Source organism: Oncorhynchus mykiss, chromosome 16 (genome assembly GCF_013265735.2).
Source record: "Oncorhynchus mykiss isolate Arlee chromosome 16, USDA_OmykA_1.1, whole genome shotgun sequence".
Lineage (NCBI taxonomy): Eukaryota > Metazoa > Chordata > Actinopteri > Salmoniformes > Salmonidae > Oncorhynchus > Oncorhynchus mykiss.
In genome coordinates this window covers 40759398-40783261 of record NC_048580.1, presented here as the reverse complement: position 1 = coordinate 40783261, position 23864 = coordinate 40759398, and the positions used below count along the sequence as shown (strand labels likewise).

Sequence of the window (23864 nt, the reverse complement as noted above, 5' to 3'; positions counted from 1 at the left end):
CTCCAAGTGGGCTGTCATGTGCCTTACTGAAGAGTGGCTTTTGTCTGGCCAATCTACCATAAAGGCCTTATTTGTGAAGTGCTGCAGAGATGGTTGTCCGTCTGGAAGGTTCTCCCATCTCCACAGAGGAACTCTGGAGCTCTGTCAGTGACCTTTGGGTTCTTGGTCAACTCCCTTACCAAGGCCCTTTTCTCCCGATTGCTCAGTTTGGCCAGGCGGCCAGCTCTAGGAAGTGTCTCGGTAGTTCCAAACTTCTTCATTTAAAAATGGAGGCCACTGTTCTTGGAGCTTCAATGCTGCAAACATTTTTGGGGACCCTTTCCCAGATCTGTGCCTCGACACAATCCTGTCTCGGAGCTCTACATACAATTCCTTCGACCTCATGGCTTGATTTTGCTCTGACATGCACTGTCAACTGTGGGACCTTTTCCAAATCATGTCAATCAATTGAGTTTACCACAGGTAGACTCGAATCAAGTTGTAGAAACATTTCAAGAATGATCAATGGAAGCAAGATGCACCTGACCTCAATTTAGAGTCTCATAGCAAAGAGTCTGAATACTTATTTCCATAAGGTATGTTTTATTTTTAAATGTGAAAAAATTATAACCTGTTTTTGCTTTGTCGTTATGGGGTATTGTGTGTAGATTGAGGAAAATATTTTATTTAATCAATTTTAGAATAAGGCGTAACAAAATGTGGAAAACGTCAAGAGGTCTGAACTTTCCGAATGCACTGTATCTACGGTGAGTGGAGGAACTGTGCTGAAACCTGGACTCAAACAATAGATTCACATAGCACATTGGGGGCAATGAAACAATGGAAGCCCATTCATTTTCAATGAAGAAAGCGAAGTGGGCGGGGAACCCTGGGGAGATGCGAGCATGGGCGAGGGACGTGAACAGGGGGGGGACCAAAGTTGGAATAAGCTGAACTTTTATTCAAATATTCTGGTCAATCGCAACGTCATGTCAATCGACACTCACTATAGTTCCCAGACCCTACTGGATTGGCAGCTGATACTTAGCACTACCTAGCATGCTTGCTAGCACCAACATGAGGGAAAAGCAAACGTGGCTATCCAAATTTACTCGTTTTAAAAAGAATCTCGGCTTGAAGGGATAGATCAGTTCTGCCTCAGGCAATGAATCTGCTATGCAGTTGTTGGTTAAATAAAAACAACTAAAACAGCTTTGGAGCTGTGAAATCATAGCAAACGGCTCCCAGCGTTATACCTATTGTGGACATGGCCATTGGCTGCCCTGAGTGGCATTAGTAATAACCCCATGCATCCTTGTTACAAGTTCAAACAATGGAATGTTCATTCGGCCAATATAAATCCTTATTATATGATTTTCAATTTGAAGTGTCATTATTTCTATATAGCCTACACTTTCTCGTTCTGAACTTCGGGTGAGGCTTCGTGACAATGGACACACCATCAGCTAGCTGCTCTGCCCAAAATCTTCCCAAAACACCAGCTACCCGGTGAATGCTTGATCATTTTTGAATCGGGGCCTTAAACATGTTTATGTACACATGACACCTGACCACGCGTTGCTTGACATATACACTGTGATTAGTGGGTTCTTTAAGGTGAAGGGCATCCAGTTTACACACAGAAATCCAGCTTCACTGTAGCAGCCCTTTCTTTCTTGCTCTCCTACACACACACACACACCACCCTGCCTCTTCCTGCACTGATAACAGACAAGGGTGAGAGACAGTATGACGGGGTGGTGATTCAGTTTTAACGAGGGGGCCAGGGAGTACAGTGTCAGCTCCTTGACACCCCCCCCCCCCCAAACGCTGGCTGACACACACACAAGTACACACCCCTCCCAACGGCCTCTGTCTGAGGAAGTGGATCCTGCAGTGTCTGTTCAGCTCAAGAGACAAGACCAACACTTCTTTTAAGATGTCAAAGCCAGCATTGTTCAGACAACATAACTGCTGCTGCTTTACAGTAACTAGATGACGTCACAAACAAAGTTATGTTTGAGGAAGTATTTTCCTGAATTACTAATAGCTTCACGCAAACCAGGAAAACATGACAATGTGACAGGATTGTTTTTGACCGTGAGCCCCGTGTGCAACACACCCATTGGAGATTAAAATAAAGATGTTGTAGTCTGTCCCTAGCCCAGGTTGAATCCCAAATCAAATTTTATTTGTCACATGCTCCGAACACAACAGGTACCTTAACGTGAAATGCTTATTTACCAGCTCTTAACCAACAATGCAGTTAAGAAGATAGTTTATTTAGTAAATATTTTATTCTCTAAAGTAAAAAGATATACCAAATAACAATAATGAGGCTATATACAGGGGGTACCGATACTGAGTCAGTGTTCGGGGGTACAGGTTAGTTGAGGTAATTTGTACATAAAGGGTCTATGCATAGATAAACAGTGAGTAGCGGGGGGGGGCGGGGGTCAATGACAATAGTCCAGGTTCCCTAAATAATGCACTACTTTTGTACGAAGGTAGTGCACTACATCGGGAATAAGGTGCCATTTGGGACACGCTCTCTGTCCTCCCGGCAGGAAAGATCTCGTTTTCTGTGCTGTGGCTGTGCAGGAAACTCAGCCATTCACCCAGCCATATACTCCCATCCTGAACTGGGCTGGGGGAGTGATCGAGCCTGTTAAGAGCCAGGAGGTGGGAGGGCATAGAGATAGGGAGGGGCACTACCACCACCCCCGAAATAAAAACGAATAATAATTACTTTATTTCCATCTCAAAACACACAGATGTTTGCTTCCTTCCTCTCCCTTTTAATGTCTGATGAGATGAAGTCACTTTTCTTTTTGCCAACCACGTCCTCTTCCCCCCCCCCCCAAAAAACAATATCAATATCGCTGATTTGTTTTGGTTCATATGAAAGGAGTTTCTTCTTTTGATTGAGCCGGACTGTGGCATTCCCTACACTTGTCACTATGTACTGTGATATCTCTCATAGACGCGTCTCGGCCCAGACGGTCCAGCCCTGGACTTTCCTCCATGTTGATCATAAGGACAGGAAGATGGAGTTGGTAGTCCCCTGACTTCCATTCCTTCAACATCTTCTCCAACCAACATCCCTTGCGTTCCCTCTTCCGTAGCTCCATCATCTCAGTTTAAGTCTCACATATCCATTTGACAATTCAGAGAAATCACAACTGTACTATATTCACTATTATCCTGTGACTGTTTGTGTGATTGAAACCTATTACATAAAATGTCTCTGTATCTGGTTGAAATAACCTTTTGTATGCCGGGAAAGAATGAGAGGCACATGAAAGTGATGTATCAATATCTATGGGGGTTATACACAATGTGTCATAGGCTGAAAGACTAAATTGTTGTTAGAGGCAGAACAGGGCATAATAGTACAGCAGTATTGTACAGCCAGTATAATGTATCCACTGGCAAAGTGTTCAGGAAATTTTCCAGGAAGCTGGAAGGATCTGGTAATGACACACTATGGCCTTTGACCTCTAACCTGTTCATTTAATATTCTATAAATAATAAGAGGTATGAGACTCGTGGAGATACTGACACTTAGCATTTCTTAATCACCCCTTTTCATTGTGACAGTATCTTTCCCCTTTTTATGACTCCCAGCTATTGTTCGGCGATGGATAAAAATAATATGCTGGAATAGCTAGCAGTGGCTGGGGCCGGTGTCTTGGGTGAGCTGGGTTCAGGGTCTGAGGAGGACTGGGGGGGGGGCCACCGTGTCAACCTGGGTCTCAGAAAACAAAGGAAGGCAACTCTGGAAGTCTGAGAGAGACAGTTGTGTGTGTGTGTGTGTGTGGCAGATATAGGACTGGAGTGACTTCCTCCTGCTCTTACTCAGCCTTTCTGTAATGGACATGCTTAACCTTCCATCTAGGCTTTAATAAACTAATAAGAGAGTGGTAACAGTGGTGGGGAATCCCTCCAATGATGATCTGTGGACAAAAAGCATATCAAGTTTATAGGGATATCAGGATGCTTATTGATGTCGGAAAGTTAGACATATCAGAGTTTTACTTCAAATCTAAAACTGGGTAAATGTGCAACAAAGTATATTTTATTAAGTTATACAAATAGTAATATGGTTAGTTTATTGTTTAAGTCATTTCTGTCCGATGATTCTGTGATAAATGTGTTGTTGAACAAGTAGGCTAGTAGTCCCACTGGTTCACCTCTACAAATGTACATAATAAGTTACCAACATCACCATAATGCGTAGGCCTATACGAGGTTATCTTAATCTCTGCCTCTAGAGGGGAAAATCCCGGACACCTACTGTATAACAACAAAGTCCGGCAATAACGTAAGTGGGCTAATCATGTATCGCTTGTAAACTTGAATTGGAGGCGTGTGCTTTCGAAGTGGGAGAGCGCATAGGGAGGGAGGGCAAACTGGTCCACACACTAATAAGAACCCAATGGCTGGGGCACCGCGGACAGGAGCGCTTCAACGAGACAAGTAGACGGACAAAACCTCTCGAGGTGCATTGCTGAAGGCAGACATGGGATGAGGTTCAAAGAACGCCACAGAATTGGCAGGGCAGATATTTCACAGATAAGCAAAGGTGAGGCGCGAGTCAGGTTTGCGCATCGCTACTGAAGTGCCCGGGGACTGGAGAGAGAGGCAGTAGGTAGGGTGACTGGACGCACGAAACACCTGCTTGGTAACAGGTAGCCTACCTCCAACAACGGATAAGGATGAGATCTATTTATTTTTCAGGAATTGTGAACAGAATAAAAGGATGAACATTTTGGAAAGGAAAATAGTTTAAATGTCAAATTATTAAAGAGAAGCAATTAACAAAACAAACTACATTAGAAATATATATATTTTTTAAATACAGTAGTGAGTAGAGAATGTATTAACTATGAAGTTAATTTAAAGGATCAACATGGGTTTTACAGAAGAAATTAGTTGATGTACTTTCGGTGTGGATTCTGATCCATAATGGCCAAACTTTCTCTATAGAAAGATTATAACTCCTTTACATCCCATGATCTAGAATGGACCACCACCAAGATTTGACCACCATCATTCAAATGCTATCAGGTGCCTGAAGCGGGGCTTGCTCAGCGGGCACAGTAGGTCAGTGATACTAGGGACCCAGACCCAGAACTCTCCCCAATGAAGGTGTCCTCCTGGTGGGTAAGCCTGGCATGGCTTGGCTTGCTCGCCATCTTCACATGGAGCTCCATGGTCCAGGGGTGCGGGCCAGGCCCTGGGTACGGCTTCCGCCATAGGTCTAGGAAACTCACCCCCATGCCTTACAAGACCTACTTCCCCAAACTTTCTGAGAACAACCTGGGTGCCAGTGGGAGGTCAGAGGGCAAGATCACACGCAACTCAGAACGCTTTAATGAACTGGTGTGTAACTACAACCCTGATATCATCTTCAAAGATGAGGAGAAAACCCTTGCTGACCGCTTCATGACCAAGGTAAGACTGGTTCTTCAGAGACTGGCTCAGACAGTGTGTGTGTGTGTAATGGTTAGCCAAGTTCAATTATCTGATCGTGCACAAACTGTAACTACTTCTGTGCCCCATGGGACCCACTTGGTGCCCTTTCACTTCATCTATGTTGATGACTGTGTGTACAGTAAGTGTGGTCAGTATAAGGTACAACTGGTTCAGACTTCAGACAGTGTGTAATGGTTAATCTAGTTCAATTATCTCCAGGTTTAAGTTTGATTTTATATGACATTTCCTGTGGGATCACTTCCAAGGTGACAGACCCACTTGGTGCACTTTCCATTGACCCTTGTAACTCACTGGTCACTCGTGACTGTGTGGCCCTGGTAAAGTAATGTAGTTAGTATTAGACAGGCCAGTAGGTCCCTATCATAATATCATAGATGGAGGATACTCCTTCAGTGCAGGGAAGCTGGTTCCTTGTGGCAGGCTCATAGGGGAAATCCCCCTACTGGATGATTGATTAACTACAGCAGGTGGTGGTATACACCGATGTACGTGTTGCTCTCTTCTCTAGTCTGATAAACTGGTTATTAAATGAACATCAGTTTATCTGTGTGTCATCCCTACATTTACAATTTTAATTACCTCGTGAAAAGTTGATCCAATAGTGGATTCACTGTCATGACCTCTGTATTAGACAAGTTACTCACAGTATTCTGATGTGAACTTCTTTTTCATCAAATAGATCCAGTTCCGGGCGTCCATTTTTTAAATATTTTTAAAAAATTCACACTTCCCCTCTATCTTAATAAGATGGAGGGGGGGGGGGGGGATCAGGATGTAGTTTAATATGACTCTGGAGAATGCGCTCCAACTCGTGATCATTTCCCCTTAATCTTTAACCAAAGTCTTTGTTGCTTGGTAATAAAACGATTCCTCTGGTTCCACTTGCCTGCTCCGTGTGTGCTTACCAGGAGGGATTCATAGGTGAGGCCAGGCAGGTAACCTTGCATAGTGTACATTAGCGTCAGGTATGCAGTATGAACATTTAAAATATTATCAGGACTGGCGAACAGAAGTTGAGAGACAGTCACAGGAACACAGACCTCTCTCATATCTTGTAGCTGACCTCTTTAGAATATCAAGGAAGCCACAGTGTGATGTTGGCATTTTGAGTTTTGAGGTTGTGGAACAATAGACATATTGTTATTGCTCTCAAATGGCTGGTAGACTCTCCGGACAAAAAGGATGCCAAAGAGGTTCTGCGGCTGTCCCCATAGAAGAACCCATTTTGGTTCCAAGTAGAATTCTACCTGGAACCAAAAGGTGTTCTTCAAAGGGTTCTCCTATGGGGACAGCCGAAGAACCCCGTTTGGTTGTATTCTCAACTTCTGATGTCAAGTGATAATCTATGAATAATAAGATACAAGAGGTGTGGGACATTTCAAGCGTACAATAGGTCTGCTGTAATCTTCAAACTAGTTGTCAGATTTCTTAAAATGCACCGTCAATAGGAAGGAAATCTGTGGTCCAGTGTGTGCATACCCTTCTGATGCCCAGTCTGAGGACCAGCGTGTGTGTGCATGTGTGTGTACAGTATATGTGCATGTGCCCCTCTCTCTGACCAGATGTGAAAGACGTTCTTTGTGTAGGGTTTTGACACTCAGAGGGGTGCAAAATTCTCGCCTGCTGAAGTAATGGCACCGTCGGAAAAGCCGACTATTGTAGTTCAATAACAATGAATCGCCTCTCTTCAATGGCATGGCGAGAAAAATGTAGCCAGTTTGTTTTTTGTCCCTCGTTCTTTTCTCACTCGGGCTGTCACACTCTCAAGTGCATGCCCCATACATTCCTCCCCTCTCTCTCTCTCTCTGCCCTCTCACTTAGTCTGAACCTGGCCTCCTCGCTGTTCAGCATCTCTCTTGCTCTCTGACTCTCTCGCTCTGAAATATGGTTGAAAAAAAACCTCTCTGTTCCAACTCGCTGGTAATTGGGACTTTCAGAAGCCGATGCGTAAGAGCCTAGATTTAGCCTCTGATGTGACATCTCGCAAACTGCTATTGTGTGACATTCAAACATAATACAGTATGCATCATTGGGTGTAAGAGTCATGATGTTCACATTTCTGATCAAAATATCTCCAAGGTGACACAAAGACATCATGACTAAAACCTTCTGAACTAGAGAACGGCCTTGATTATTCCCTCACCCTGCAGAAAAAGGCCAAGGAATGTTCTAGAATGGCTACAGTAGCTTTGTGTTCTTATGCTGATTGTTTGAGAAAGGTTGGAGAAGGGCGGCAATGGCCTTTACAACCACTGAACACAGGAGGGGAAAATCTGATGATGTCAATGGAGACAAACGTTACCAAAGTTATTCTATAATCTAGGCAGAGGTGATAGGAATACAGTTAGTTACTGAAGTGTTGTTTTATTTGGTATTGCTTTTACAAGGGGTTGAATGTGACTGAGTGAACAGTCACAGTGGGTGAGGTAGACAGAGGGCTCACAGCTACGGTCTCAAGCAGTTCCATTTCTCCCGTTAATGAATGATTCAACCCGTCTCTGTTGCCTCAGCTCGAAGGGGTTTCATACATGTCGATAGTCCATGTCGATACAGTATATATACACTGTAGTTATTGTGACAGCATATTCTCTACTCTGTCAGTGTTTATTTTTCAAACTCACACAGTATATATACGCTGTAGTTATTGTGACAGCATATTCTCTACTCTGTCAGTGTTTATTTTTCAAACTCATACAGTATATATAAGTGTTGCTCCAAATAAACCCTTACTCTTATCAGTAGCATTCTATTGAATAGTATCATATTTGATTCCTTCAATGCCTCTCCATCCCTCTCTCCCTGTCCCTCAGCGCTGTAAGGACTGCCTCAACAAGCTGGCCATAGCGGTGATGAACCACTGGCCTGGGACGAGGCTGAGGGTGACAGAGGCCTGGGATGAGGATGGCCATCACCCCCCTGACTCTCTTCACTATGAGGGGAGGGCCGTGGACATCACAACGTCGGACCGCGTCCTAGACAAGTACGGCATGCTAGCCCAGCTGGCTGTGGAGGCTGGCTTCGACTTTGTGTACTATGAGTCCAAGCACCATGTGCACTGCTCTGTCAAAGCTGGTAAGTCAAGTAGGGCTAATAATCGGCATATTTAACACGACAGACATCACCATCACATTTCCTGTGATTTGCTTTAACATGTACACCCCACATCCCCCACCCCACACACAATCATATATTATAGATTAAGATTAATATAATAACATTATTCATCTGAATCTTATTATATCACATCAAGGAAATAGAGCGTTTCAGTCATCTGAAGCCTTTCTCCATTGACTTGGATTCCTCCCTTCAGATCACTCCGTGGCAGTGGAGAAAGGGGGCTGTTTCCCCGCCTGGGCCCGGGTGAGTGTAGCCGGAGGCGGACAGAAGACCCTGGCGTCCCTGGAGCCTGGAGACAGAGTGTTGGCCCTGTCTGAGTCAGGACACGTCGTCCTCAGCCGTGTCCTTCTATTGCTACACCAGGACCATGAGAGCAGGTCCACTTTCCTCGTCCTGACCACACAAGATGGCCACCGCCTTGCCCTCACTCCCCACCACCTGGTCTTCCTGGCCCCCCATTACAAACTCCACCACAGTGAGTACCAGGCTCGGTTCGCCAGTAGAGCCAAACGGGGAGACTATGTACTCGTCCATGGAGCAGACGGTCGACTACAACCATCTCGGATCGTTTCGGTATCACAGGAGGAAGGGGTGGGAGTTTACGCACCCCTGACTGAACACGGCACTCTGTTTGTGGATGGGGTGCTGGCATCCAGCTATGCACTTCTAGAGGACCATAGACTGGCACACTGGGCGTTTGGGCCTCTGAGACTGCTGCTCTCGGTCATCCAGCTAGTTTGGGGGGAGGGCACACAGGGGGCGCAGGTCACAGAAGCAGAGAGAGAGCACACAGAGACGCCGCCCAGTCACTGCAACACTCACCAGAAGAGCCTGAGAGTTTGGGGGAATCAGAACCTCAGCAGCCCAGGCGTGTATGTGAATACAAACACTTCCGACAGACAAAGTCATTGGACCTCTGTACCCAGAAACAGAGACATTGAGGGAGGGAACTGTGACGCCGTGCCAGATAAAGTTCTGAGGGTGCACTGGTATGCTAGGCTGCTACACCGGCTTGGACAGATCTGTCTAGACCCGGAGACATTTCATCCCTAATATAAAACACACTGTAGTTACATTTACACCGTGTCCTACCGAGATACATTTCCACTATAACGCTCATATTCTTTTGCCCCATCTCTTACTGCTGCAACCTCGTTTTAAACCTTATGCACTGAAAGGGCGTATTTGCATCTTACTCACCAGTATTTGCATCGTAATGTATTTATATATTCACATTGTACCTCCTCTTTTACATTCATTAAATGTGTTAACAGTTGTTTGGTTATGGTGAATGAAGAATCGTCCCGTCTTCAAAAGGTAATGCTTAAAATGTGTCATAAAATGCTTTCATACAAGTTAATTCCTGAGAGAAATGAACTCGCCATAATAACTACTGCATCAGCATAAAATGTTTGTGTGTTGTCAAGAACCCATTGTATATGTATCTAATTGAGATAACATCTATAAGTCAACAGACAATGTGGTTTTCCTATACACTTTATTATTCTAAAACAATGAGGAAATATGAGTATGTACTAGAAACAATAAAATATTTATTTTTTGTACTTTCTGAATCATAATATATAAATGAGGCCATTTATAAAACGCAACATGTACATGTGTTGGTCCCATGTTTCATGAGCTGAAATAAAAGATCCAAGAAATGTCTCTCAAATTTTGTGCACAAACTTGTTTAGATCTCTGTTAAGTGAGTATTTCTCCTTTGCCAAGATAATCCATCCACCTGACTGCAGTGGCATATCAAGAAGCTGATTAAACAGCATGGTCATTACACATGTGCACCTTGTGCTGGGGGACAATAAAAGGCCACTCTAAAAAGTGCAGTTTTGGTCACACAACAATGCCACAGATGTCTCATGTTTTGAGGAAGTGTGCAATTTGCATGCTGACTCCAGGAACGTTTTGAACAGAGTGCCCCATGGTGGCGGTGAGGTTATGGTATGGGCAGGGATAAGCTACAGACAACGAATACAATTGCATTTTATCGATGGCAATTTGAATGCACATCGATACTGTGACGAGATCCTGAGGCCCATTGTCGTGCCATTCCTCCGCCGCCATCACCTCATGTTTCAGAATGATAATGCACCTTGTCGCAAGGATCTGGACACAATTCCTGAAAGCTGAAAATGTCCCAGTTCTTCCATGGCCTGCATACTCACCAGACATGCCACCCATTGAGCAAGTTAGGGATGCTCTGGATTGACGGGTACAACAGCGTGTTCCAATTCCTGCAACTTCGCACATCTGAAGAGGAGTGGGACAAAATTCCACAGGCCACAATCAACAGCCTGATAAACTCTATGCGAAGGGGATATGTCATGCTACATCAGGCAAATGGTGGTCAAACCAGATACTTACTAGTTCTGATCCACGTCCCTTTTAAAAAAAAAGGTATCTGTGACCAACAGTATTCCTAGTTATGTGAAATCAATAGATTAGGTCCTAATTTATTAATTAATGAATTCAATTTAATGTCTTCCTTATATGAACTCTGTAAAATCTTTGAAAATTGTTGCATTTATATTTTTGTTCATTGTATTTAAATTATTATAACTATAGCCTCACTTGTTATTTGTTATAGTGCCTTTAATTTAACAAAACAATCATTGTATTATTTTGTAATGTAAACCCTGCAAAACAATAATCCTGCTTGTGAATGTAGATTCTCTCTGTTAAATCTTTCCGCCTCTGCTAGAATTTGGGTTACAAATTACATGTACAGGAGACTAGAGAACTAGAGAAATTGGACCACGGCCTATAGTCATTTTTGGAGATTCCGAACTACAGTGGGAGCTGTCTTGGTGACTGTGTAATTTAGCAGAGCGGGTTAAACCTCAGATATCCAGCAGGACTGTTGGCGTAGTCGACAGTAGTTAATAAGAAACCCAGACAGACTTAATATTCTCCCATGCTGACCTCTCTCTCTCTCTCTCTCTGTTTATCTTAATCATATTCTCCATCCTGGCTCTTGGGAAATGGAATCTCTATGTTCCAATTCTCCAAATATTTTACAAGTGTATGTGCAGCTTGTTAATAGCGCATGTAGTACCGGTAAATTGTGGGTTAATTATTAAGTCGACATTTTATTCTCCTTTGTACCATGAACAAACCAGTCCCTTGTCTTATTTGTCTCATTTATTTATCTTGAAATGTTCTCTTCTCAGCTCCTTTATCCTCACAACACACACACACACACACACACAGTGTTTATCCCAAGACAAGTAATACAAAGGTTATACACCCCCTTGTGGAGGACCTGAAATCATGCTTGTGGATTATATGTACTTCAGTCTTTTTAGCTATTGCTCTTATACCTGTGTAATAATGCCATAATTACTCTAGTAATTTGTTATTAATAAAACAGGAATGTAAATAAAATGCACTAATTTAATTGCATAGCAATGAGTTATCCAGTCCAGGTAAGGGCTCCATCCTCATTTAGCCTTATTCTGTATACTCAGTAAATGCACTCTAATTAAGATGGACTAGAAGAAGGGATAGCCTAATTGTTGAGAGCGGTGTTTGTTTTGGAAATCATAGAGAGAGAGAGGGGAATAGAGTAATAGGGTTGGGGGAGGTAAAAGGTGTTTGAAACTAAATAAAAAGGAACAAGCTGAATGTCATTGTTCTGGTTAGCGTTGGGTAGTAGACAGCTGTGGAGGTATTCTATCCAGGGGATTATCCTTGCAGAGATAGAAGGCGCAGATGGGACGCACAGACAGATCAAATCAGACCAATGGGAGAAGCCCAATAACATAATACCACCCACCTTTTACCATTGTTGACCAATCACAGCACAGTGTCACAGATTATCACAGAATCCCAACCAGTCCCGGCCTTCCAAAATCCAATCCAATCCTGCTAAAGCCGAATAGGAGTTTGGTAATCCAGTCAGGGCCACCAGCCTATTTTAAAACAGCTTTTTAGTTATGAAAACCAAACCAGCACAACCAACTAACCATTACATGGTTAGTTAGTTCACAGGCAAACTGTTCATCTGATCTGAGAGAATAGCAGGTCTTTCAATAGAACGTTGGACAGCCTGCAGTGCAGTGATTTAGGCATATTCATTAACAAAACGAACAGACATTTTCAATAACGAATGATCAGGGTAAAATTCAGTATGGTGAACGGCTGTGGGACATGAACACGTTCCCGTGCCCTGTATCAGGACTCAGGAGTGAATGTTGAGATGTGTTTGTTGCATTCAGTGTATGTGTGATTGTGAGGACCAAGATATAGAATCAGGGCCTTGAATTTGATGCACACATTCAGAAAAGATGAATCAGTGATGCCTATCTACCTAGAACTCAGTAGAGGAAGGACCAAATGGCCAGAATAAGCATTCTGTACGGGCTGAAGACACTTACTGGTCCAAGCAGGTAAATTATAGCCAAGAGGGAGTTGCAGTGGTGTAGACCAGTGAGAGAGCACTTGATCATTCATACTTGGAACTAAGTGAATGGGGCAGAATTAGGTTGATTGATTCCTCTGAATAACATGCTAGATCTGCAGAACATTGTTGCCATGTTCATGGACAATGGCATGGTAGTGCATGGCCAGGGTACAGGAATCACCATGGAGATGCAGACCTTTATAGGCCAGTGCTATCGGGACAGTAGCATACTGGGACTCTGGGAGGAGTGAATGGGTCATTCAAGGCAAGAAGCCTACCTGGAGAAGTAGAATTTAATCTGAGTATCAGTGAGAGAAAGAGGCAATTATAGCATGTGTGGAATACAATAACCTTTCAGACAATGAGCTATCTTCCTCAACTCTACAACATATCCAAAGCAATCACATTCCATTATAGTTTTCACAGTTTTGCTTCGTGTGTAGTAATTGACATTGGTCTCAGTCAGATGATCTGACATTATGGTGTAAAAATAATGGCTTCCAAAATTTCCATCCCTTTAAACACATTACTAATCTGCCACACACCGACTTCTTTTGTAAAATTAGGATAAACTGTCTACTAAAATATTATATTCCTGAAAAAGTTAGATACATTGTTGGCTTTGAGCTAACCTAGCTAGCTATACAGACAGCAATTTGGAGTTGCGCATGCAAATGTCCTCCCTTCCAGACTTGAGATGTTTGACGTTGTTGTTATTAGCTTGCTAGCTGCTAATTTAGCTAGCCACTTGACGGAGCACACTCGTGTGGATTTGTTCAATGAAGTCTAAGTGAAAGTGATCCGGACAAGAGTAGCTAGCTAGCTAACGTTCAAGGCGTCAAGTGTCTTAAACATTGTTTCAAATATTGCCTGAAAGTTTAGCAAGCTAATAAATCGAGATATTGCCTAATTTTGGATCGAATATCGGATGCAAATTTACTGTAATCTCCGGACCAGCAAGCTGCTGAGAAGCAAGTGTCGTTAGCCAGTTACCTAATTTAGTTAGCATCAACTACTGAACATTCTCCACCTATGTTTCGGAACATCGATATTCATTGTGCATTTTCCCGGAGGATTACAATTGCAGAAATGTCGACCGTTGCTTTTAGTTGAATTATTTTCATAGCGTTTTAGCAACTGTATCAACTCTGCCTCTCCAGCTCCGACCGTGGCTGGCTGGCTAGCTAAGCTAGTTATCCAGCCTGCCGTGCCACCCGCTGTGCACTTCCCCCACTCACCTCCTTCTCCAGCCGGGTAGCTTTAGCTAGCCCGCTAAGTAAAATGAGACCAGCATCAACTATTTAACTGTGTAGCCTGCTGCAAAATGGATTGTAATCTGATGTATGAAGACACAACCATCACATTGTAAGGTGAGTTGTTTGGTTGAGTAACATAACAGCTATTTGACGAATCCATTTCCCTGACCTTTAATGCTAACATGAGCTAACTAGTTGATTAAGGATGGCTAACGCGTTAGCTACACTGACTAAATTAGCTAACTATAACTACCGCTACATCGACTAGTTAGCAAACGACTTGAATGTACTCTCTGCTAGCGTAAGTTAGCTAACGTTACATGCTTAGCAAGATAACTAAACATAGCTAGCTATGTTTAGTTAACTGTTGGCCACCCTTATTATTTCAACTGCGTAGCTAGTCAACTCAGTGCCGTAACGTTAGTTATCTTGTATCCTAGTTAGCAGCTATGTTCATCAATCATGTAGCTTAGCTAGTTTACCCAACGGTTAATTCAAACAACCGTTGGGGTTGCTGTTTTGGACATATGCATTGTTGATTTTAGCTTGTAGTTGCCTATCAAGTGGACTCAAGTGTGTTATTCTTGGTTAACTAACGTTAGGCAGGGTCAGTGTTTGGCAATAGCTAACTAGGTCATAAATCAGAGTCCATTCAGACAAGCTAAGGTTAGGTGGTTAACTTGCTACTAGTAACGTTAGTTACTAGTAGTGCTACACGAGTTTCGTTCTAAACGTTAATAAGTGACTGAAATACGCTGTAAACGGAATAGGTAATCAACTAATTTAGCTGTGTTGTTGTCGGTGGCTTTCAGTTCTGTCTGTGTTTACAGTAATCATAGTGATCACTGATAGATTCTAGCTAGTTATTGGCTTGGTTACAAAATGGCTAACTAGTTACATGGCCACCCTTTACAAAAGTCACAATACAATATACGTTTTCTTGTAGCCTATACTGTATAGTAGGTAGCAGTAGACCACTAACAGTCGCTTAGGGAAATGGACCAGTCCCCCAAACACATTCTGCGTTACTCCAATTATACAGTTTGAGATACTGGCTATGTGCTTGCCAAGTAATTCGTTACCTCAACTACACGATGATTTCATCCGCGGAGTTGCCCCCAGACTAGGTTTTGAAATGAACCTCTGACTCCTTCGATTTGCTATGTAGTCGATAATTAAATGTACATTGTTAAACCTTTACCGTGTAGCTATGTGTGGCCTCTTTTGCGTGGCTTTCTTTGTTAGCTGAAATCCATAATTTTTAATAAAACCTTGATCAAATACAACCACCGACATTTTCCTCATTGCTGTTGCTCTAAGATGACAACTCAACGCGAATGTGCATGTGCCAATTGAATCTCAACAAGGACACAGCCAGTAGTTGTATTTGATTGTTTTATTACAATGTATGGATTTCTGCTAACAATGGCGTGCAACAGAGGACATAGGTACACAGTAAGGGTTTAAGATGTACGTTTTGAAGTATCAACTGCATAGCGCACGCTCAACTCCGTGGATGAAATCATCATGGAGTTGAGATACTTGGCAAGTTATGTGCCTACTTCATGTTGATGTGCAAATTGTAGCCATCTTGCTAATTTTCATGGCAAGAAGATGTGCAAATTGTGATCTGATTCTGAACACAACCAGCTGCACTGGAATGAGCAATACGTTGGCTTGCTGTAATAAACACAGGTATAGCCCTAACACTGGGATTTGTGAGTTTTTCTTACAGTAGACCCAATTTAGTAAAACAAATTGATGAATGGGATACGCCAAACACAGGAGGCTGCTGAAGAGAGGACGGCTCATAATAATATCTGGAAACCATCAGTTTGAGTTCTATACTATTCCAGCCATTACTATGAGCCCGTCCTCCCCTATTAGGGTGCCACCAACCTCCTATGACTCAAAAGCCACACATCACTGCATACAATGAATTGTACATTACATAAATTATGTGGAGGTACATTTGATTAGTTGTTCATGTTTCACAGTAGAGAAGGTTAGGACATGGATCTCATTTATTTAACTAGGCAGGTCTGTTAAGCACAAATTCTTATTTACCTTGTCAGCTCGGGGATTTGATCTTGCAACCTTTCGGTTACTAGTCCAACGCTCTAACCACAAGGCTAACTCCTGTCCAAGCAGCTGACTAAACTACAATGTTGAAGGAAGTTTCTGATGAACTCCACCAAAGGAGTGGAGCAGGGACCAGGCTTTGTGAAATTCAGCTCTGACTACATTGATTCGCCCAAGATCTATATATGTACATTGTGAAAACACTAACCATGTACCTATGTTTGTCCTCTGTTGTTGCTTGCCTTTTAATTTAAAAAAAATCCATACTTTTTATATAAAATACAATCACTGACTGTTTCCTTGCTGAGATTCAATTGGCACATGCACATTTGCCCTGAGTGTTATGTGATTGTTTGATATCTTTTCTTTTTCAATAAACAAAGGCACAACTACAGAAGACAAGCTAACTGTTGTTGGGTTAATTTGGGCTGCAGCCATTACTGCAGGAGGCATAGTTGTGTGGCTTCAACCTTCACTAAATATGTCATATTGCTACATCTTGGAAAATGTAGTCTACACGGTTAACAAATCGATTACTCAACAATTTCATATATTTTCACTGTACCTTTAGTTCGTATAATTTTAGCGGAACTCTGCTGCACAGTGGTATGGCTTCAGCACGAAATTGACACTGTTGCAACAGGAAGTCATGTACACGGAAGTTGTATTTTCTTTGTGTATCTCGGTTTAGGGTTGTTTTATTTAAAGAAAACAACATTTAAGTTCCTATATTTTGTTCTTTTTCATACATGACTTGTGCGGGTTTGGATTATGTATTGCCGGCAAAACAAAGATTGAAATGTCTTCAAACATTTCTAATATATTTAGCTAGTCGCCGACACGCTATTTTCACGCAAATAGTTTGCGAATCCCGGGTAGCCAGCTAGCTACTTGGTTAGCAAGAAGGCTATCAGTTAACGACGTAGCTGGCGGTTTCAACTACCTTTGAGCACATAAACAGCCATATTCATTCCGATAGATTGGATCGCGGTCAATCGATGACGTGTATCAAAATGATGCATTTAGTATCCCAATGCAAATAACTAAAGGTTTGTATGGAATTAGTTATCTTCCTACGAACGTTAACTAGTTATATTTAGACGTCTCTCTTGTCAGACGTCTGAGGTTATGAGATAGCCAAAACAGCTAGCTGACGTCGGCTGTCTATTTAATAGTCTAGCTAGTATAGCTACTGCAACAATGTGAAATATCGGGCTTCTGCCCTGCACAAAAGGGAATTGAGCCTCGCATGATTTTGCGATTGGAAGTCCGATAACATAACTGTGACAACCGGTAGTTGTTGGTTTGTCCCGCGAATGAATATGTAGTAAATCATGTACATATGTAATGTTATTGTTTATTTTGGTATATGATAACGTGGCTTGCCTCTAATATAATTAGGTGACTTTATTGTTTGTTTATGTTTCAGGTCTCTGTCAAGGAGATCAGCAGAGGGGATGGACAAGCCGAAATCAAACTGCGAAGAAAATGTCTCTGAACCGACAGGTACAATGATATACGTGCTGTGGTCAGAAAACAGTAGTTGTTGATAATTTGAATCATTTTCAACTACACATATTTGTCTTATTTCAAGGACTCACAAATGTATAATGTCAGTTTCATTACTTCCTCTGCAACTATTCTCCAATAAATGCTCATCTAGGTTCTACAATGTAGGTGTTATTGAGCAGATTTGATTTTATTAGAACATTAATCAATAGATATATCAGAATTAAATTGTCGTTGCACATTTTTTTTGGAATGGATTTCCATACAGTAGCCTGTATAGGAATCTTCTTTAGCAAAGGTTATCAGAATGCCACTTACTTTAAAAAGCAATATCCATTGATTAAAAAAAACATGTGGACTAATGTTATGTTGATTCCTCAACCAGCTGATGAAAGCGCCCCTGCAGAGCAGCCAGTCCCCTCAGAGGGGGAGTCAGAGGCCCCTTCTGCTGCAGAGGACACGTCGGACACTGCTGCCGCCACTTCCAACACACATGTGTAAGTCCATTTTTAGATGTTTTGGCCATTTTCTTTTTCTTTGACGTTTCAAATGACATTTATTGGCACATTCCAATACCAGTCACACACCCAGATCACATTCTCTACAAAGGTTTTTAGAGCAGACTCCCATTGGTCTGCTAAGAGTTGATGAAAATTGTCAGATCATGAGGGCCGTAGTGCACTGCCCAGCATTACATGGGGGATGTGAAATCAGAGGTTTACTCCCAAATAAGCTTTGCGGGATTTAAATTGTTAATGTTGAAGTATAATATGGAATGTAATAGTATTGATGTTTGAGGTGAGTGCTATAGTAATTTTGCTTCTTGTTATAGTAATTTTGCTTCTTGTTGACCTGCACATTATTCCTTTTTTGGATCCCCTTACCTGCATGTTATCTGTCTGACACTGTCTGTCTGCACAGGGAGAGCAGCGTGAGGGCCTGTGCTCTCTGCAACTGCGTGGAGCGCAGCTTGCACGGACAACGGGAACTCCGACATTTTGGGCCATCTTCCTCCCGGCCGGCCCTAGAGCCCGCAGCTTCATCACTGCCAGGGCCTGGGAGCGATGACCTGTCTTCCATCGGATTCTCCAACTCCGACGCATCCTGTCTGGCAGCACAGTTGGAGGACACAGGTGGGACTTCACACTCATCACATCACATTTTGATTTTGTTTTACGGAAACTGTTTTCTTGGTCAGGGGTGTATTACTGATATGTTACCCGCTGGGTAGCTTGTACACACAGTGCAGTTTAAATAGTAAGTCTATCCCCAAACCCATATTATAAAGCATTTTACAGAAATTCCAATTATTGATCAGAACAGAAGTCAGAGACCATACAGGTGTAGTATCTGATTCTTAATGTGTTGAGCAGGGGGTTGCTGGGTGCATCACTGGTGTGCGCTGTGGTCAGATGGAGTGAAGCAGGCGGAGGAGGCTGAGGAGGTGCTGGAGAATGTGGACAAGGCCGTTATCTCAGGGACACAGCGGGTAAGTTGACCACTCGTAGATTACACAAATGACAAATGCTTTTATAGATTCCAGGACTCTATATAACGTTTTATATGTATATATCTAACGTTAACAATTGTTGCTGACCAGGAGTTTTAAAGAAGAATTCAACTGAACACTGATGCAAAGCTGTGCATGGTTCTGGGCTATTCTGGGTTCAGCTTAGTGAATGTACCTTCCATTAAACCCGCAGGCACATTCAGTAATGGTTTTCAGAAATTCTTAGGAAAGGAAAACCTGCACTCTCTCTATAGTATTATGAAGTACAATTCATTTGAATGCTGTGGTTCTATATTCTCTCCTCTAACATTTCTTTGTTGTAGCTCAAATTCTTCCCTCTAGTGCCTCGCCCATAACCTTGTCTCTGAACCTTCTGTTTAGCTGTGTGAATATTGCAAGCGTCTGGGTGCTACCATCCGCTGCCATGCTGAGGGCTGCTCACGGTTCTACCACTTCCCCTGCTCTGCTGCCAGTGGCTCCTTTCAGTCCATGAAGCTCCTGGCTCTCCTCTGTCCAGAGCACATAGACAAGGCTGAGGAGATGGGTAAGGACACCTCCCAATGTTGAGGTCCAAAGCCCCAACTCGATCATTAGGTTATGCTCTGTAACTGTGAGGTGTGTGTGTGTGTGTGTGTGAGAGAGTGATTGGGTCACTCAATCGTTTGGTTGGTGTATGTATGTGTGGTCACTCGATCGTTTGGTTGGCTAACTATGGTTTGTTTGTCTGCCCTCCAGCGGGTGAGGAGGCGCGCTGCACCGTCTGTGACTCTGCCGGGGAGCTGCTGGACCTACTGTTCTGTACGGGCTGTGGGCAGCACTACCACGCCGCCTGTCTGGAGATCAGCGCCACACCCATACAGAGATCAGGGTGGCAGTGCCCAGAGTGTAAAGTGTGCCAGACATGCAGGTGAGTGTCTCCTTGCTGCCCAATGGGTCATCCATTTTTGAAATGGAAATATCGCTCTCTTCTCTTTACATATAAACGTACTTTTTTTTTTTTTTTTTTCAATGGATTGATGTGCCCTCTGGGGAAACTGTGAAACTTTCTACCCGCATGCTCCCAATTAGTAGGGGCAGGGGTTTCCCTGATCATGGGACTTTTTCAGGAAAACACTCTGGGCTGTTGCTGATGCATACAGCTGTTTCCTGAATCAAATCAAGTTCTCTCTCATTTTCCAGGCAACCAGGGGAAGACTCCGTGATGTTAGTATGTGATGCCTGCGATAAGGGCTACCACACCTTCTGTCTCCAGCCAGCCATGGTCTCTCTTCCCTCCGACACATGGAAGTGCAGAGTAAGTGTGCTGAACCGATATTGCTACTCCTGCCGTAGTCTCCTCTGTTAGGAAAGGAGGATGCTGCTGCCCTATAATTGAAATCCTAACCCATGTGTTGTCAATAAACACATATTACTGTAAATGGTTAAAGTTATTCATCTGTTTATTTGGAGGCTTTTTAATGACAATTCTGTCAATTAAAGTATGAATATGTGAGAATATAACCTTTTCTAGGTATCAAAAAATAATCACTGTGTGTTTCCTGTGTGAATAACCTCTGTACTTTCCCGCTGTGTATCCCCCATCTCAGAGGTGTCGGGTGTGTACGGACTGTGGTGCTAATGGTCTGACGCAGCCCGGCTCGGCCCAGTGGTTTGACAACTATGCCGTGTGTGAGGGTTGCCAACGTACCCGCAGTTCTACGTGTGGCGTCTGCGGCAAAGCCTCGGAACCACCCGTCACGCTGCCGCGTTGTATCACCTGCAACAGGTATGTCTACCGCCTCAGAAGGAATCAATAAGTCAGTCAATCAATCGAAAGGATTTAGAACGCCTTCCTCATCGAGTTGTTAACAAAGTATTTTACAGTTACCCGGCCTAGACCCTCAGCCTAAAGAACAATCGCAGTCATTTGCTAACTTTTTATGTAGAATTTGTCCCACCTTTGTTCCTTCATTCTTGAGCATTCCTCTGTCATCGACCTAGGTGGGTGCACAGTGAGTGCTCCTCTGCGTCGGAGCCACCTGAGGAAAAGTGCACCTGTTCGCTCTGCCGAGACCGTGAGCCTGCGCCAGCCCCTGTCACACAGACTGACGGACAGACGGACACAATGGAGATGCAGCCCACAGAGACGGGGTCGGAGGTGACGATAGAAGGACAAACGGATACCGTTGCCGAGATGACGATCCAGACGGACGCAGCAGCTGAAGTTCCGGTGGAAAGGCAGGCGGACGTGTCTGAGGAGGTGACGATAGAACAGGCGGAGACCAAGACGGACAAGGAGGTGCCCATGGAGCTGGGTAGGTTGACTTGACTGTTTTTTGTTGTCGTTATACTTGATAAAAAGGGAAGAGTTAACAGTTGGTGCCGTCTCTGAAAGAGCAGCATGACAAACTCTACCCGCGTTCTTACCTAAGCCATCCAATTTTTTTTGTGACGCGCGATAAATGGTAGTACACAGAGTGCATGTTGGGAGTGGTGAAGCTGACTTTCTTTTCAACAGGGACGGAGGCTAAAGTGGTAGAAACGAATGAGAGCACCATGGAGGCGGGGCCTCAAATGGAGGAAGTCCCTGCAGAACAGCCCATGGTCCAGGCTGAGGTTATAGAAGAATGTCAAACAACCGAACAACAGGAGGCTCCTAGTTTACCTGTCGCTGTTGCGGAAGAGAGAAAAGAGGATGCTTCCAACCAGATGCCACATCCCCAGGTCAGCTATGTCCCTATCCTTGAGTCTCCGGAGTCACCAGAACAGCAACCGCCACAGTCACCAGAACCAGCACCAGTAGTGCAGGTCGGCCCTGATCACAGAAAGGAGAAGGATAGGGAGGAGGTCAAGCCCTCAACAGAGCAGCAGGCCACACAGGAGGAGAAGATAAGGGGTGAGGGCATGTCTACCACCAAGCCATCCATTCGGGACTCGCCAGAGTCACCGACCCCTCCCATTTCCATGCAAGAGGCGGAGCATGTTTCCATGGACACAGATGAGGCCGGGCTAAAGGAGGAACGCTCAGGGTCTCCCATTCCTCCTGCTCCTCAGGCCGACACACAGGAGGCTGCTCCTTCTACTGTGGACATGGAGGACAGGGGGACTCACTCTGAGGAGGAGGAGGAGTTTGTAGAAGAAGAGGAGGAGCAGCAGGGGAAGGAGGCAGGCGGAGAAGGTCATCATAGTCATCACAGAAGGGTCAAGATCAAGCAGGAGCCCCAGGACCCCACGGAGGAGCAGGAGGAGACGAAGCCTGATCAACTCCTCCTAGATGAGATGTCCAACCAGAGCCACCAGAGTCCCGGGGACGAGAGCAGCTCTGGCTTCCTTGGCTCCCCGGCCGAGAACGAGGCTGAGGCGGAGCCTGACGCACAGGTAATGGGGGCAGACACAGTGACGTTTAGAAATCACGTTTAAAGCCTCACCTTTTTAGCTTGGCCTTTTAAAAAGGGAAATCTGCAGGTGAAACAATAACAAAGTGTCACCCTGCTACTGTTTCGGTAAAAAGCTGAGGGGTTGGAGAAATGTAACCTCTCAAATTCATGGACAGGGTTATGGATACAAGGACTGACCTTCCAGTCAAAAAAATTGATGTAGTGCCCTTTTAGTGCCCTTTTAGTGCCCTTTTAATCAGTCATTTTCTTGTTTTAGACATTCATGGAGTTTTATGTTTCTATTTTCATCCCCTTTACTGCTTCTCGTTTGCTTTTACTTTCATGTGATTGTTTTACTGTTTAGTGTGTTGCGATTTTAAATGCACTTTGAATAAAGCTCTATTTTGATTTGACAGCTGTCCATGGAGCTTAGCCTGATGCCCACCGGCCGCTCGCGTTCCGACTCCCTGCTCACTGAGACGGACGACTCGCTGCCCTTTGACCCCCTCAAACCAGACGGGGAGAAGAAGAGGAGAGGCTCTCCGGGGCGCTCCCGGGTCAAACAGGTGCGGTCCAGTAACAAGTTGGTGTCCATAGACAATCAACACTCATTCAAAAGTCTAACTCTGTCATAGGGCTTTTGTTGTTACGATAGGCCCATTTCACAATGACGTTGAGGTTACAAAACTGTCTCTGCCAAATGTTCTGTGTTATATGTTGGCCAATGGCTAGATGCAGTGGTCTTATTCATCAGTTCTAAAAACCTCGTATGTGATGAGGTACTGACACGGTTGGTGTTGGTCTTTTCAGGGGCGGGGCAGCAGCAGTTTCCCGGGGAAGCGGCGCCCTCGCGGTGGTGGTGGTGGTGGCAGGGGCCGTGGCGGAAGGAACCGCCTCAAAGCCATGGCCTCCTGCATCGACGCCTTCCTGGTGAGTAAAACCGTTCGACGACACCGAGACATTCAAATGTAATTTATTCACTAGCTCACTCACTCACTTCGTCATGTCATCAAATGTCGACATTGAACCTTACCATAGACACAAACCACAGCGGCAGTTTGTCACGGTTCTCTAGAATGTTTGGAACTTGATCTCTTGTCTAAAGTTCATTCGATACAGATCACTTGATTGTAACT

General features: G+C 43.9%; 2 protein-coding genes across 5 annotated transcripts in view; both read left to right on the top strand.

The window, feature by feature from the left end:
• Positions 1-4315: 4315 nt before the first annotated feature.
• dhh (desert hedgehog signaling molecule) lies at positions 4316-10269 on the top strand. The gene is made up of 4 exons (XM_021565875.2): positions 4316-4564; positions 5003-5436; positions 8289-8550; positions 8789-10269. The coding sequence occupies exons 2-4, from the start codon at positions 5125-5127 to the stop codon at positions 9646-9648; spliced, it is 1434 nt and encodes a 477-aa protein (XP_021421550.1). The 5' UTR covers positions 4316-4564; positions 5003-5124; the 3' UTR covers positions 9649-10269.
• A 3477-nt stretch (positions 10270-13746) lies between these two features.
• kmt2d (lysine (K)-specific methyltransferase 2D) overlaps positions 13747-23864 on the top strand; it is a 44000-nt gene continuing 33882 nt past the window's right edge. For 3 of the 4 annotated variants that reach the window (XM_021565867.2, XM_021565868.2, XM_021565865.2), the window contains exons 1-13: positions 13747-14385; positions 17783-17859; positions 18248-18359; positions 18784-18995; positions 19236-19351; positions 19754-19916; positions 20108-20279; positions 20552-20666; positions 20959-21137; positions 21353-21666; positions 21870-22729; positions 23145-23294; positions 23539-23658. In XM_021565867.2, the coding sequence (XP_021421542.2) occupies positions 17811-17859; positions 18248-18359; positions 18784-18995; positions 19236-19351; positions 19754-19916; positions 20108-20279; positions 20552-20666; positions 20959-21137; positions 21353-21666; positions 21870-22729; positions 23145-23294; positions 23539-23658 (2562 nt within the window). In that variant the 5' untranslated portion in view covers positions 13747-14385; positions 17783-17810. Of the gene's footprint in view, positions 14386-17023; positions 17403-17782; positions 17860-18247; positions 18360-18783; positions 18996-19235; positions 19352-19753; positions 19917-20107; positions 20280-20551; positions 20667-20958; positions 21138-21352; positions 21667-21869; positions 22730-23144; positions 23295-23538; positions 23659-23864 lie in introns of those variants that run through there. The other variant, XM_021565866.2, reaches the window with a different exon arrangement.

Excerpts from the sequence above, each read along its gene's own strand:
- dhh (XM_021565875.2), top strand. The coding sequence starts at position 5,125 with ATGAAGGTGTCCTCCTGGTGGGTAAGCCTGGCATGGCTTGGCTTGCTC. Across the intron at positions 5,437-8,288 it reads CTGACCGCTTCATGACCAAG|CGCTGTAAGGACTGCCTCAA; the intron begins GTAAGACTGGTT and ends CCTGTCCCTCAG. Across the intron at positions 8,551-8,788 it reads GCACTGCTCTGTCAAAGCTG|ATCACTCCGTGGCAGTGGAG; the intron begins GTAAGTCAAGTA and ends TCCTCCCTTCAG.